General features: G+C 41.0%; 2 protein-coding genes across 3 annotated transcripts; one reads left to right on the top strand and one right to left on the bottom strand.

The window, feature by feature from the left end:
• Positions 1–1,354: 1,354 nt before the first annotated feature.
• Positions 1,355–6,604, top strand: LOC100839490 (putative MYST-like histone acetyltransferase 1). The gene is made up of 9 exons (XM_003562602.4): positions 1,355–1,687; positions 2,409–2,497; positions 2,686–2,745; positions 3,008–3,220; positions 3,365–3,433; positions 4,349–4,510; positions 4,725–4,818; positions 4,930–5,072; positions 6,203–6,604. The coding sequence occupies exons 1-9, from the start codon at positions 1,414–1,416 to the stop codon at positions 6,404–6,406; spliced, it is 1,308 nt and encodes a 435-aa protein (XP_003562650.1). The 5' UTR covers positions 1,355–1,413; the 3' UTR covers positions 6,407–6,604.
• A 3,244-nt stretch (positions 6,605–9,848) lies between these two features.
• LOC100838874 (peptidyl-prolyl cis-trans isomerase CYP59) lies at positions 9,849–15,861 on the bottom strand. Of its 2 annotated transcripts, none has more exons than XM_024461616.1 (14): positions 15,549–15,861; positions 14,839–14,943; positions 14,539–14,656; positions 14,378–14,428; positions 14,184–14,275; positions 13,815–13,914; positions 13,556–13,675; positions 13,377–13,454; positions 13,082–13,128; positions 12,947–13,002; positions 11,983–12,047; positions 11,619–11,724; positions 10,680–10,812; positions 9,849–10,602 (listed from the first exon to the last, which is right to left on the bottom strand). In XM_024461616.1, exons 1-14 carry the CDS (start codon positions 15,644–15,646, stop codon positions 10,107–10,109), a joined length of 1,665 nt encoding a protein of 554 aa, XP_024317384.1. In that variant the 5' UTR covers positions 15,647–15,861; the 3' UTR covers positions 9,849–10,106. The 2 variants fall into 2 exon arrangements, with proteins under 2 accessions (XP_024317384.1, XP_003562648.1); XM_003562600.4 differs by having other exon boundaries at positions 11,983–12,023; positions 15,549–15,860.
• Positions 15,862–16,089: the final 228 nt, after the last annotated feature.

Here is a 16,089-nt window from a genome sequence, read left to right as displayed (position 1 = left end):
CAACACAACGACATTTCCGATCAAACACATCACATTAATTTTGGGGGCTCAAAGGAGAACCATGATCCGGAAAAGTAAGTTAATTTCGAAAAAAAAATCCAGCCAAAAATTTACATGCTGCTAGAAACCTGTTTGAGCAAACTTTTCTGCTTGCCGCTCACACCAAAATCCATACAACCCTCCATGTTTTAATACCACCGATTTTCTTCTTTATTTGTTTATTTGATAGGGTAATGGCATACCTAGCTGGAAACCTGGCATGAATTCCACAACGCAGATGAGGCATGGGATTGTTGGAGTACTATGGAGGAATGATGGGTTTCACTGTAAGAAAGGGATATCCAAACACAAGCAAGTTCGATGGTGTACTGACTTCGTGCAGATTTGTTTGTTCCAAAAACGTTAAAAAAGTCGGGGGGGGGGGGGGGGGGTTAGGGAAAAAAAGGTCGGTTGATAAGAGAGATAATTTACTAACAGAGGGTGAGCTGAAATTAGAACTGTATGTGAGGTTCGTCAATTACACTGGATCATGAATTTGGAAGGTATGCTTACTGCTCGGAGGGAGTACAAATTTTTAAATCTGAGACAAGTAATTTCGGTCGGAGGCAGTACAACTTTCTAATTTGTAAATCTGAGACAAGTAATTCTGATCGGAGGAAATACAAGTTTCTATATTTTGTAAGATTTAGAATCATGTTCTGAATATAGAATATATGCTTACTGCACTGATTCTTTTGCATGTTACTCCTACTATCCATTCAGGGCTCCTCTGATTCAAAGGAATTTCATAGGAAATTTGAAGCGTTCTATTCCTAAGGAATTTTTCCTTTATAGCTCGTTTGATTTGCAGGATTTGAAACCACATGAATATTTCCTATGAACTACTTTGCATGCAATTCCAAAGAATTTTTTTCCATTAGGTCAAACATGACGGAAAATTTGCTTTGTCTCTAACAACAATGAGTAGCACATATCTCTTTAAGCAAATCCTACATTTTTTCTGTGGTGCAATCAAACAACTTCTACTACACATTTCTGTATTTTGAATTTCCATAAGATTAAACATGCCATGAGATTCAAATACTATGTTTTTCCTATTCCTGTGTTTTTTAAATCCCGCGGATCAAAGAGGTCCTCAGTATTGTGAAACTAATCACGAAAGATTTCCATTCAAATTTCTAGACTATGATGTACTCCCTCCGTTCCTAAATACTTGTCGTGTTTTCAGTGCAGAGAGTATATATCAACCGAGGTATACCCTTGTAAGTGGGTCCCGCTGCAATGAAAAAGAATCATTGGACCCACCCATCCGAGCCAGGCGCCAGCAACAAGTCAAAACCCAAAGCCCAAACCGGCCAAGAGGCCCAACTCCAAACCGCCCACTTCCGATCCTCTCCTCCGACGACGAGGGAGATGGGCTCGATGGAGTTGTCCACCGCGCCGGAGAACGGCACCGCCGCCGCGTGCAACGGCACGGCCGCCCCGCCCAACGGCGGGGTGGAGAGGAGGCTGAGGTCTTCGTCCACGTCCGCGGCGTGGGGTTCGCATCTGCCGCTGGAGGTGGGCACGCGCGTGATGTGCCGGTGGCGCGACCAGAAGCCCCACCCCGTCAAGGTCATCGAACGCCGGAAGTCATCCTCCTACTCCTCCCCAGCGGACTACGAGTACTATGTCCATTACACGGAGTGTAAGTGGCCTCCCAGCCTCGCCCCCATCAGGATGCTTCGTTTCTAGGGTTAGGTTTAGGGTGCTTCAGGTTGGGGAATTTGGGGCTTAGGATTTTTGGCGGCTTAGATGTTCAATTGGGCTCATCGGCTGTGCAATTCGAGGGCGTCCTGATGACGAATTGATCTCCAGCCTTGATTTGTGTGGGCACGAAATGGTCATTTTCGCGGTCAAGAATTTTAGTAAACCACACACATGTACCGCGATTTTGGTACTGGAAATGGCGGAACGGGAACTTAAAAATGGACTGATAACTGTGGCGTGTTGTGTTGTATTGAGGGCTCGCTGAGTGGTGCCGTTAGCCTGTTACAGGAACAAGTTAAATTGAGAGTTATCTGGCTTGTTCTAGTTTGATGGCTTAGGGCGTCCCCAACGCGGCTGACACGTCATATCTTATTTGTGCCAACTAGGATTAAATCTGACGTGTTATCAGAAGGATATGGTATTGTATTGTTGATACGGCTCTTGCTGCTATACCCCACGCAGCAGGAGAAGAACGGTGATATAGCCACTAGTGCTGCATTTATTAGCTGGACTCACCGTAGATACGGTCCGTTGAAGAGCTGTGTATCTATTTATGTATTTGATGAGGTGTAGAGCATAAGATACGAGTTTATCGTATCAGCGCTGGGACTTCCCTTATCCATGCTTACTGATCTTATTTAAATGATCTTAATTCGCAGTCAACAGGAGGCTTGATGAGTGGGTCAAACTTGAACAACTTGATCTTGAGACTGTCGAGGCCGATGTTGATGAGAAGGTAGAAGATAAGGTAAGATAATGAATGCTGTTCACTTTTGGTGTTAAGTGTTGTGATATCGACCATTTATTTAACATTAGATCCATAGCTGCATTGTGAATTTGGTGGCTACTTGCTTGAGATAATCGTCTTCCTGAAGCAACATGTATGGCTCTTTTTGTTAAAATAATTCTCATATGACTCTTTGCACATTTATTCAGGCAACAAGTTTGAAGATGACACGACACCAGAAGCGCAAAATCGATGAAACACACGTGGAGGTATGCAATGGACTGTTAACGCTGTGGATAATTTTTTTCCTTTCCAGTCAAACTGTTCTGTTTCATTTATTGCCTGAAAGTGGCACCCAGGCTTTAGTTTGCTTTAATTAGCCACAAATCACGGCTTTTCTAACAACCTTAAAGAAATGTGCTGAATAATGCTCACACTTGGATTTGCCGATTGTCTTGTACTTGAATTGTGTCTTCTATGTAAGTAATGGCCAGAAAGTAACCTTTCACTTGATGTCAATTACTCTTGCAGCAAGGTCACGAGGAGCTTGATGCTGCTAGCTTGCGGGAACATGAGGAGTTCACAAAGGTGAAAAATATAGCGAAGATAGAACTTGGGAAATATGAGATAGATACCTGGTATTTCTCTCCTTTCCCACCAGAGTACAATGACTCTGCAAAGCTGTTTTTCTGCGAGTTTTGCCTGAACTTCATGAAGCGCAAAGAACAGCTCCAGAGGCATATGGTGAGCTGCACTTGTTAGTTACTGTATTGAAAACTATGGGCTTGTCAGATCGGCATTGCTAATTTCTTACTTTAAATTTTGGGTCTTCTCGTGTATACCATTAATTGTAACCAGATGTTCATACCATTTTATTTACTTCTACAGAAGAAGTGTGATCTTAAGCATCCTCCAGGTGATGAAATCTACAGATGTGGAACTTTATCGATGTTTGAGGTAATATGTTTGAATGATATTTTGCAAGCCTGACATTGCTCTTACCGTTTGGTGCTTTTGAGCTACCTTTTGCGAAGGTTGTTAGAGCTGTACATGTTTGCTTACAAAAGTATACTGGTTATATCCCCTAGTTCTCCTATTATAGGCAGAATGTCTTGAGTCTCAACTCTCAAGCAAAGGATAATGGAAGGTCATGCATTCATTCTGTCAACAATTTCAGTTTATTTCTAGAAAGAAACTGGCAGGAGTGGTTGAGTTGTGTTTTCGTCAGTCAACACTTGACCATTAATAAAATATTTCTATTGAAGAATATGTCCAAAGCCAGAGTGTGATATCTAGAGATGCAAACATTAACAATTTCATTTCTCACCAATCAAATTCCAGTTTACATCCATATGTAGAGAGAGTAACTGATGGCGTATATGAAATATACAATCCATTAGCATCATACTGCTAGCTATTATTTTCCACCGGAATTGTATATTAAGAAGTTCTACAATTGAATCATGTCATTCTTCCAGGCACACTAGAATTTCCACAATTGAGTTGAATAGTTTGACACTTAACATTTGCATATCCAAAATAAGCTTTAAAAATGGATTAATGGGATGAGCCTAATGTAATGTGTTTCCTTAACTACTCTGACAAATTTGAAATTGTTTTTTTATCATCTAAAAGAGGGTGTGAATCCCTTTCTTATGACAAAATGACACGTTGTACCAGATATAGCAACTGTTTGTTAGTTCCTCTGGTGTCTATATGAGGCGTTATGACCAATTGGGGCAATTTAGTTGGTATTCTTATGAAAGAACAAATGTAGCTTGAAACTGCTTGATTTTTCTCTGTTGAAGTTCTGTAATTTATCCCTGTTCAGTTTTCCTAGTATAGTAACAATATGAGTGTGCACAATGGCAGGTTGATGGCAAGAAGAACAAGGTTTACGGACAGAACCTATGCTATCTGGCCAAGCTATTTCTGGATCACAAAACACTTTACTATGATGTGGATTTGTTCTTGTTTTATATCCTATGTGAATGTGATGATCGAGGATGTCATATGGTGGGATATTTCTCGAAGGTAAGGTTCGCAGTGCTTCTCAGCAGTTATGAACGTACAATACTTGTTTACCAATGGTATAATTAAATTCCAATTAGCTGAGAATTAATTATAACGTGTCTAGCTGCTCCAAAAGTTTGTGTACAAGATGGGGTTCATGTTAGTAGTAATGAATTATTTTTATGCTACAGAGCAAATGTCCATGTTTTGTTAATTGGCTTTTATCTCTTTGCAGGAGAAGCACTCCGAGGAATCTTATAATTTGGCTTGCATTCTCACTCTCCCTCCATATCAAAGAAAAGGATATGGAAAATTCCTGATTGCTTTCTGTAAGCTTAACTTTTATGTTGCATCTCATTGTTAGCTTCTTATTCTCGTATAGACAAACTATTTCTAGTCTAGCTTTATGTTCATAATTGATTTATTCTTGATTGCGACAGCTTATGAGCTTTCTAAAAAGGAAGGTAAAGTGGGGACACCGGAGCGTCCTCTTTCAGATCTTGGTCTACTCAGTTATAGAGGTTATTGGACTAGAGTGCTTCTGGAAATTTTGAAGAAACATAAGAGCAACATATCCATTAAGGTTTGCACTGTCTTCCTTACATTTCGTTCAGCTGTATTGTTCTAGTTTTTATTGTACCAATCAAATCGTGATGTGATAGCGAACACCTTTTTTTTTATTGGATCAAGATGATGACTTTGATCTGCTTGATCTTATTGATTCTGGATCTAAGCTCATCTGTCTGCTATTGTCCCTGCATTTTTCACACAAGCAAAACTAGGCTCAATGGTTAACTTATTGGAAGATACTTCCTTTGATGGTAGATTTTCATAGAATAGTTGTATTCTTATGAAATTGTTGTTTTCCAATGATGCTTAACTACCGATTTTTAGATGTTTGCTGGCACCTTTGGTTTTTATATTATGCTGGTGCAAGAATCTTTATTTTTTGCCATATAAGTTGCAAATCACTGGGGTGTAATTTCCTGAATTACTGCCCCTCAACCTTTGTCACCTTTTAGATGTTTGCATGCACTCTTGGTTTTATATTTTGTTGACGTCAAAATATTACAGTTTACCATTTCGGTTACTACTATGGGGGTCTAAATCCGTATTGTACTATCTCTAAACCTTTGCCACCTGTTCTCTGCCCAAAAAGACTTCCGGTCGTTGCAAGATTGCAATTAAACCAGTAGGTCCACATTCTATACTGGAGTGCTGCATTAGACAAAACATTCTCTATAACGATATTCCAAGTTATTATCAGGAACTAATGCTCCTTATGCTAATAGTTCAGTTGGAGCCATATTGATCTTCTGCTCAGCGTAGTTCATGGACTAGATAAGGCTGTAGATTCTTATATCAGGTTTTATTTTTCATGAACATCTGACAAATTATTGTAAATCCAAGTGGATATAAGTGTGGTTACCTTTTGCATCTAATAATTCATTTATGTAACTGTAAGCACTAGCATCATAGGCAAGCGGTGACATTGATCCACGAAGCATACCATTTGATGATATAAAAGAACATTTGTATTCTGGACGTCAATTGTTCTTGTCTTGTCTGTGAGATTCTGACCTGTAACACAGTGTCCTTGTAGCTGCATTCTGATGTTTCTGGATCCATATCCACATGGATTTTGGTTTTCTATCATACGGTTCCTATTTGCATCAATAACTTTTCCTAACAAGGTATCTCACTTGTGTGCAGGAGCTTAGCGACATGACGGCGATAAAAGCGGATGACATCTTGAGCACGCTGCAGAGTCTGGACTTGATCCAGTACCGGAAAGGGCAGCACGTTATCTGTGCGGATCCAAAGGTCCTTGACCGCCACCTCAAGGCTGCGGGCCGGGGAGGCCTCGACGTGGACGTTAGCAAGCTGATCTGGACACCGTACAAAGAACAAGGCTAAGCGCATCTTGCATGGCATGTCAAATTAGATAAGCTGACCAATCCAGTCATGTATATATTTTACTAGGAGCTTTCTCTCTCCCTCCTCTCTTGCGTACTGTGACTGCAGCCTTGTGTAACATCACATTGTTGTATCTCCATATGGTTTGTCAATCTTTAACGGAGCAACAGTTAATAATTTTGTCACTTTTACAGTCCAGTGGCGGTTCAAGGTGATAAACTCAAGGTAGAAGCAGCGCATGCACACAGCTCACATGGGTTGGGCTGTGCTGGTTATATATATATATATAATTTGGGCCTTTGTTTTTTTAGCCCGGGTGTAGTTACTCCCACCATTTAACGGGTACAGTAAAAATCAAGTTTTTTTTTTGCCAAAAATCAATATTTCTGTAATTGCCCGGTTCCTTTGTTTGTTTGTTCCGATTTTTTGGGGCTGCTAACCTCTTATACATATATCAATCCGATCAATATTTTCTGCCGACGAGAGAATTGGTCTCTTGCACTAGCGTCCCAAGAATCTGCTATCCCTTTTCCTGTCGCTTTTGGTGCCGATCAATCCGATCAATATTTTCATGGAGATATGCATCGAGGTACTTGTGTTGCTGATCATTGATTTGTTTGAAAGTGCGTCGATCAATCTTTAATCTTGTTTGTTCGTTTGTTAAAGGTGAAACAGTACTACGTACTCCGGCAGCCGGTCGGCGGCGTACGCCCGCCCTCGGATTGATCGATGCGTGATTGTACTGCTGCCGCCGCCGACATCAACGACGCTCTACGGCGTGCCGCCCACACTGGCGAAGTTCGTTGGCAGCCGAGATCTGATCCAGGGCGTGCAGATCCTCTTGCGTTATTTTCCAAGTGCGGATGACGACGCTGCCGGACTACACCAGTGAATACTAGTAGTATATGATTAAATAGCAAGCTAGTTGATGCGCGCAGGCTGCTGGGCAATTCTTTTTTTTCCTGCATGCCTACATCGATCCTTCTATATTTGATACACTACAACGATCAACTATCTCCATACACTGTTCTACATTGATTATCTTTGATTGGTCTCTGCTGTCATGCATGTACTAATGACCCGTGCTATTTTTTTGAAACCTACGAACTGTTTTTCTCGAGTATACTATATTCTACCTTCTCATGTATACTCCATTCTACCTTCTCATGCATATATACTACCTTCTCCATTCTACCTTTCCATTCTACCTTCTACCTTCTCCATTCTACCTTCTACCTTCTCGTACTTACTTTTATTCAACATACTACCTTCTGTATACAACTTTGAACCGAATAGTCAGTTTACCACACAAACTCAGTTAGTACTTTGAACTGAATAGTTCCCAAAAGGACTACAAGGCGCATGATGCTTAATGTACCTTAATCTCAAATCTAGAAATTTAATATGCTACCTGAGCCACTGAACCACACCACGCCGCTAGAATGCCTTAATCAAATCCAGAAATTTCATGGTGACTACGTAAAAGGTAGTACATGTTGCTGCAAAAGTACTACTTAATCATCATAGATTAAGAGATGCAACGTTGGTCTTTTCACCATACGGCCATGAGTCCATCCATGCATACTTCCATCGCTGGCAAAAGAACAGAATGTTCTTCCATAGCTCTTGGGATCTCGCAGAAGACGGGAGAATGGACAGGAAGTTGGCGAAAAGAGAAGACTTGTACATGCATGTTAATCCATGACGTGTAATGAGTAATTAAATACTATTCTGCTGCATGCTACAGAACGTATGTACTACCTTTTTCATGGTGCTAGCTAGTGCACGTCTCATCGCCATGGATTTCCTAGAAGCTATCATTTATTAAGATATTCTAATTTCTACTAGTATGAACAATGGAAGTATGGAGTATGTAGTATATAGTATCAAGAATAAAAGCATGCAGTATCAAGAATAAAAGTATGTAGTATATAGAATATAGAATGTAGAATGTAGTACGTAGTATATAGAATATAGAATATAGTATGTAGTATGTAGTTTAGAGAATGTAGTATATGATGAAGTATGAAATATGTAGTATGTGCTCGCCGCCATGGATTTTCTAGGAGCTATCATTTATTAAGGTATTCTAATTTCGACTAGTTTGAACAACGGAAGTATGGAGTATGGAGAATATTGTATCAACAAACAGATAAAGAATGGAGTATGGAGAATAAAATTATATAGTATCTAGAATACAGAATATAGAATGTAGTATGTAGTATATAGAATGTAGTACAAATTACTAGAATGTAGTATATAGTGTGAAGTATGTACATACAAAGGTAATATGTAGTATATAGTATGAAAAGTATTATTGAGCATCCATTGAATGATAATCTATCGTTGTAGTACAGTATTCTTAAAGTGAATCGATTATTGCAAGACAGAAGAATTAATTTAGCCCTTCAAAAGAAAGATGATGCATCGCCCAACAGCAGCCATGCATGCATCGACCGGCCTGCTAATCATATAAGAGTACTACTAATCGCTAACTAGTCTCCTTAGATTCTCATGCGTCCACTATAGTCTCTGTAGGACCGGCAGATCGGGAATAATCTGAAGCGGATCGATCAACCATCGTGGTAGATGACGCACAAACATAGATCTGCGGGACTCGTCGTTGCAGGACATGTTGCTGACGTCGCCGGCTGATCGTCGGTAGGCAGCCGTCGCTTCCGCCACTGCAGTACGTACTGGCCGCCTCCGCAGATCGATCGATCTTGTACGTGTAATGGCATATCTGGTGGAAGTTGAAATCACGGTTAGATTGAAGATCATCACGGAAGTAAATACATGGATCAAAAGAAAAAAATACCTTCCTCTCCCGCTTGTGTGCAGCTAGGCATCCGTCGACGTGGTTTCAGATCTAGTATAGAGAAACGAAGGGAGAGAGAAACATATGGAGGCATCGAGATCTCGAAAGCAATTGACCCAAAGTTAATTAGACGAACAACTTACAGACACATGCATGCGGTGATGGATTAATTAGTACGTTTTTCGCCGGAGAGCGCATTAGACAGCCACGCCGGCCGTCCGGCGGGCAGCGCGTCATCTGTTGGTGGAAAATAACAAGAATCTGGACACCCTAAAAGTCTCGCTGCCAACAAACTTCTTTCGTAGGTCAAACCGGATAATTATTTGCAAATTAGTTAAATTGCAAAAGAAACGTAAATTGATACGGGTTGGTGGGAGCTCGCGACCCGTTAGGAGTGGGGGTAATTACTACAACCCGAGAGTACGTTGTAATTTCCCTCTCCCTCTCTCACCCGAGAGCTCGCGACCCGTTAGCTTGCTTTTGTTCAGCTGATAACTAATGCAATAGTAATGCGGTTTCGTCTTGCTAAGACTACGCTTCTGTTGCCATGCCATGAGCCTGGGGCTCGGACTGCACAGACAAAAGGGACACCGACAAGGCACACATGCATGGAACAATGCAGAGTTGTTCGTCCCAGTGTAAAACCATGGCCCCAAAATTTGAAGGGCATCACAAACTCACATCTGGTGCCATTTTAGTTTGCGTACATCATCCATACCGGAGACAACGTCTCTTTTTAAACTTGAAAGAACGTCTGGTGCACAATTCAGCAACCATTTATACGCATTATGCATAGTGTACAACTAAAGATATTTAACCTACACGTGATAAACTCTGTAAAGTAGGGAACAGGAAATGCAAAACTGGCACTGATACAACAACCTATCTATCATCCCGGTGCCTTCTTTCCCTGTGCCTACTCGTCTCACGGTGGCCAACATCTTCTCTTCTGTGTCTATCGGCATCCGGGCTTCGTGCCCTCGAGCGTCCACTTTCGTCTCTCTTGTGGTGATCGCTCTTTCCACGGTCAAGGTCATCCCTATGGCGACGCTCGCCATCCGACCTATCCCTGTCATATCGACCGGCTCCAGACCTTCGTCTGTAGTCCTTGTCATCAGCCCTGTTTCTGCTCTTGCTCTCGGGCTGCTTGTAGTCACGATCGTCATAGCTTCCAGAGCTTCGATCACCAGATCTGTGGTACCCATCTTGCCTCCTACCTTTCTCATCGCTATAATTTCTGTCCCGGCTGTTCCTGTCACGATCACCCCAAGGTGGTAGCCCCGATCTCCGGTCATCTACTTTTTGAATCTTCCTTCGATCAGTATTCTGATGACGATCTTGCTGACCAGCTGTGTCAGCGTCGAAGACTAAATCATAGCTGCAAGATTAGAAGACTAGATTGTCAGAGCATGTAACAATGCTTGTATAAGATTGTGTAAGAGAAGAGATAGTGACCTTCGACGGTTGTTACTGCCTCTCTGAGTGTTGTCATCTTTCAGAACATAATTTGGGCCTTTGTTTTTCTGCTCAGCATCTTGATCACAATCCCGGGCTAGGTGGTCTGGGGCACCACACTTGAAGCACCCATCTGCAATATAAAGACTTCATTTGAGAATTTCTACAGGAAACTTGAATAAGAAAAAAATAAAGATGGCGGGCATGTACGGTTAATATGATAAGTTTGCCACTTTTGGGGGGCAAACTCACCTATGGGTTATCTTAATTGGCACCCCAAAATGGTAAGCTAAAGGAAACATTGCCGCAGTTCTGAGTCATTGAGATGTGGAACCAAAGTGGCAGAAAAAGAAAATAAGCTTAACACCATAGGGTGCATAATTGCTAAGCATGGAGTTTTGTTTTGTTCTCCTTCCTGATAAGCTTAACACCATATTGTGCTCAAGAGAGAAATTAACAATGGCTAAGAAGCCTCAGATTCATGTGTTCTTTACTTGCTAATCCAATAGAAACTATTGGTCATCGGTGGACATTCTTAAGGCACTTCTCTGGACATCTTCAGCATATCCATGGAAATTTTACCTAATGAATTTAACAACGTCTGGAGGCTGTCATATTGGGTTACAAAGGAACTGTTGCATCCTTGATGGTGTTCTACACTTCTACTTCCACAAAAATAAATTGGAACAAAAAGCACTTAAGTGAACAGCAGTAAAGTTCGCATTCCCCGGTGGCTAAGAAAGCTCTGATCACATTTCAAAAGGTTTTTTTTGAATGGAGTCACATTCACATTGCATCAGGATAGAAAATCTGTTCTCATCTAAAGTTCTGCGGCTGAGGGTGCTAGGCTGCTAGCTACCCATACCCAGCTAGACATCAAGAGGTTAAACATCGATGAAATAGTATCATGGAAAAAGAACGTGTGACCAAGACTTGTACCTTTATTTGCATTTCGTTTGCTTTGTCTGAACTGGCCCCAGAGTTTTGAAACACTTTGACTAAAATCAACATGGATCCTCCGATCATCAATCAGACAATTGTCCATCTACAAGGATAGCATTGAGTAAGCAGTATTCTCTATATAAACTATAGCAAGAAACACTAGCAATCAGTATCGTACTAAGGCTAAGTATATACTGTAAGATAACACTGAACTGTCAAAGCACCAACAATATAGGGATATCCATCAGTGAAGAGTAACTGAAAAAGTATGCTAAACACAAACGATATGTAACAAAACGCGATAGAATCAGCTGAAATACACTATAAAGCACAATTCAAGGAATCCAGGTAGGATACTGACCTTGAAATATGCGCGTTCACATGCCTCCTTTACCTCAAATTCTGACCAAAGGTCATCAAGAGAAACTGTTAAGTGTTTTCTATTACAACATGCGCCTCTGATGATTAATACAGGTGCAACAAGAAGCGTCGAAGGTATTGACAGTACATCACACTTATAGCCTTTCTACTATACCCAAAACTGGAGTCTTAACACACACAAAAAATGGCCCACGTAGAACCTTCTCTGATTCTAAGAAGCGTGCAGTGGAGCCTCCAGTTTAATTAAAATGGGCCATCTTTTATGTTTATTATTTTATTTCAACAAGCACTCACTAGTTGGGCATCAACCAACATCAATGTTGCGTGTTAATGCATTTATTCTGAACCTTGATTTACAACAGGATAACTACCTTGCTGAAGATAGCAAGATGGGATGGCTGTAGGACGATAGGCAGACAAAGGATGGAGAAGAGAATACTAAGAGCAAATAGATTTAGTCTTACTTGATTAATGATGAAATAGCATCTTACAAAGTAATTTTCTGACATGATACAAAGTACTAACATACTAGACACCTATAAAGTACTCCCTCCGTTCCATAATTCTTGTCAAAATATTAGATGTATCTAGACGTTTTTTAGGAATAGATACATGCATATTTGGAAAAGTTTGAGACAAGAATTATGGGATGGAGGGAATACTAACATACTAGACACCTTTAATAATATCCATCCTCAATACAACAATTTTACCAGTTTGTAAGGAAACTCCATTATGCAATTGTATCCACTACTACTAGCATCCAGAACTCAAACATGCACACACCATCAACCATAAGGCCCGCTCCAATGGCCACGCCTAAGCAACTGTTCGATGAACAAACATGAAGCAGGATTCCCTATAAATAAGAATTGCTATTTCTACCCAATTGTTCCTCACGGCATGTTGATGAAGCACAGAAGTTTTAGAGGGGACAAACATACCGATAAAAGCATAGCATAAGCTATCTCCAGTCTTGAAGTCGCGAATAATTTCAGCTCTGCAAGCAAGGATGTGAAATTGAGGAGAGCATACACAAGGAGATGCAAGCGTTAATTGAAGATGAGGAAGGCACTCACGATGTCACAGTTCCAAAACGCGAGAAGATTGTATATAGATCTTCATCCTACAAAATGATTAAAATTGCCATTTTACTTATCCGGGACCATTGTTAAAAAGATATGCCCAAAGATATAAATAACTTCACTTAGGATGTCCAAGATAATCAGCAACATAAACACAACAGTATGAAAAGAAAATCTACACATATGAGCAACACAGATATACAAGGTGTTAGCAAAGCAAGATGATAACATAAAATAAAAGGTCTGAGGGAGCAGAAAAATAGGCAAGTGATTAAGAATTAATACTAACTTGTGTTACTGGGTTGAGTTTACAAACAAATAAGACATTGTCTGGCGGTTTGACCTCAGCATCCGGAATGTCTCCAACCTGGATAAATAAAAGGTGTTTCATCAGTCATTAACAATACATGAGTAATTACAAAGTATTAATGGGTAATGTGTTGATTCTGGCTTGATACCAAGACTTACACTCTCAAGGATAACTGCATTAGCATGTGCTTCTTTAGAGCGGATCATCTCCTCAAGCTGTTCGGGATCCACTGTTTCATCTAAAGGGACCCAGCTATCCTCTAAGCGTTCTTCTGCAACCTGCAAAGACAGGACAAAGAACATGACATATTCACATTGACAGGACATCATATGGCACACATGACCTCTTCTACCGGGCTAGAAGACTAAAAAGCTTGACATCTTACAGAAATGAACAAAATGACATTACTCAAATTACCTCATCATGTGGCTTTCCTAGCGGAGAATTGTCAGGAATAAGTTCAGCAAGCTGAGGAGGATCATCAAAAGGATCATCCAAGATATATGTATGTTTAATCCTGTACATTAAGATTTAAGCAAGAGTTCAGCAAACAGAAACAAGCAGGCAAATTAGTGCTGGAAAATAAATAGGTGTGTTTGATGTTTGCCCAAGTGTAGCACATAAGAACCAAACCGAATTTGTAGACTAATTTGGCTGCTCAGGTTTGGCCTAATTTGGAAGGCAGAGTGATAAATTTTGGCCTCTCAAGGTCATCAAAACCAAGCAGCCTCATTCTCAGATATGTCCTAATATGCAGTTTACCAAAGGTTTGAAACAATATTGTACCTTATGTTCTTAAATGGCCTTCCTTTATCGTCAACATATGCTTCATTTATCTTCGTCAGTGTGTCAAAACCTTCAGCAACTGTCCCGAACACCTATGGTTGACAGAAAATTGAACTCGTTAAAGATAAAACAATTATCATTTATCAACCTTTCACCCAGCTGGAATTAAAAAAACGATGGAATAAGGTACTAACAGTGTGCTTATCATCAAGGTAGTCCACTTCATCCCGCAAGGTGATGTAGAACTAGAAGTTCACCAATAAATATATAAAGTTTAAAAAGAGCATCAAGGTCCTAAAAAATGAATGATCAAGTTGGTAATCAAAATAGTTCAGTAGGCATCATAGTATAGTACCTGCGAGGCATTGCAATTTTCACCAGCACTTGCCATTGCAACTGTGCCAGTTTTTGAATGCCTTAATTCCGGACGGATCTCGTCATTAAAAAATCGAGCTTGATCACCATAAAGAAACCTAGAGAAAAGAGATACAATTGTCAGGCATATCTTTGACAGTAGTAGCCACCCTAGACCAAGTAAAATATTGGACATGAAGGACCAAAATTATCTGGTTCAGACTTCAGAGCTTAGCAACCGAGAAAAAAAACATAAGTCAGGGGCACGTATAAATTGAAAGTTCAGTAAAACAATGCTCACTTATACACAGAATCACCTCCACTGCCAGTTCCAGTCGGGTCTCCAGATTGTGCCAAGAAATCCTTCTCCACCTTGTGGAACAGACACCCATTGTAATACTTCATTCTGGCAAGTCAAAGCATAAAGACAGTGAATGAGTACCCTGATTACTGATAAATCAACTCATCCATGAGCTCGTGCCTCCATTATTTTGCGGTAAGAAAAGCAAACACATCTATACGATTGCCATTTGTCATAATAAATCTACGATAGGATGGAAATAAGACACTCAAAACATACAAGAGCTACGTCACAATAAGCCACTAAACACACAGGAACTACATCACGATCCCAATTTTCAGTCCATAGGATGTCATGGGAAATTAGGAAACAACGAGGGGAGTAAAATCAGACGCTCTTATCCCCAATCCAATTGCCCTTATAAGATGTTCGCAGTATCACTAAGCAGGTTAAAACATCTGCCGCTCGAAATAGCCCAGAACTAGAGAGACATTTCAGAGATAAAGGAACGCGCGACTAAAAGCTCCGACTACAAGCAATCTCGAAGCAATCCACACCCTGAGTAACTCTCGGGTACAGCCAAACTAGCAGCGGAGTTGCCCGCTCAACAGCTTCACCGAGGCGAGATCAATCAATTACAAGCCGTGTGTTGCCCACGCCACCCGAACGAATCCGCGCGTAGAACAAGCCTTATATGCGGGGATGCTTACTTGCAGAGCTTGAGGAAGTTCTTGGTGGTGAGGGGGCACAGGTCGGTGTGGAGATCCAGCTCGATGTCGCCCACGCTCGTGACGATTAGAACCGACATCTTCCGCGCCCCTCGCCGGCGGCCGGAGAACGGCGGCGGAGTGTGGGGTTGTGGAGAAGGCGGAAGTTTAGCGGAGGCGGAGCTCGGGCGTGGAGGAGATTTGTGCGCCGGCGGAGCGCCGCCGAGGAAGTACGCCGACGGCAAGCCCCAACCCTAATTTGTTTGAAAACCATCCCAATCGCCCGGTTGGGTGTTGGCTTTGAGCAAGTTCTTCCTCTTTTCAAACCGCCTTATTTGCAATGTACAAAAAATTATAGAGAAAAAATATGTATCAGGCTGCAGCGGATTATGATAATTTCATTTGCCCGGCAAACTTTTTGTTATTTTTGACAGGTTCATTATTTCAACAAACTTTTGATTGCAACACAAGTTAAACGCAACACATTTCTACAAGCGCAAAAACACTGAGATTTTTTTTTATATAACAAAAAGGAAAATTGAGA

Source organism: Brachypodium distachyon, chromosome 1 (assembly GCF_000005505.3).
Source record: "Brachypodium distachyon strain Bd21 chromosome 1, Brachypodium_distachyon_v3.0, whole genome shotgun sequence".
Taxonomy (NCBI): Eukaryota; Viridiplantae; Streptophyta; class Magnoliopsida; order Poales; family Poaceae; genus Brachypodium; species Brachypodium distachyon.
The sequence above is the reverse complement of the archived record's forward strand: the minus strand, read 5'-3'. Positions and strand labels throughout refer to the sequence as shown.

Bases quoted from the DNA above. Each gene is read 5' to 3' on its own strand.
- LOC100838874 (XM_024461616.1), bottom strand. From the start codon at position 15,646: ATGTCGGTTCTAATCGTCACGAGCGTGGGCGACATCGAGCTGGATCTC. The intron at 13,129-13,376 runs GTTAGTATTAAT...ATCATTTTGTAG, and splicing joins AACTCAACCCAGTAACACAA to GATGAAGATCTATATACAAT. The intron at 12,048-12,946 runs GTATGTTTGTCC...AACACTTAACAG, and splicing joins CTTATGCTATGCTTTTATCG to TTTCTCTTGATGACCTTTGG.
- LOC100839490 (XM_003562602.4), top strand. From the start codon at position 1,414: ATGGGCTCGATGGAGTTGTCCACCGCGCCGGAGAACGGCACCGCCGCC. The intron at 1,688-2,408 runs GTAAGTGGCCTC...CTTAATTCGCAG, and splicing joins CTATGTCCATTACACGGAGT to TCAACAGGAGGCTTGATGAG. The intron at 2,498-2,685 runs GTAAGATAATGA...ACATTTATTCAG, and splicing joins ATGAGAAGGTAGAAGATAAG to GCAACAAGTTTGAAGATGAC.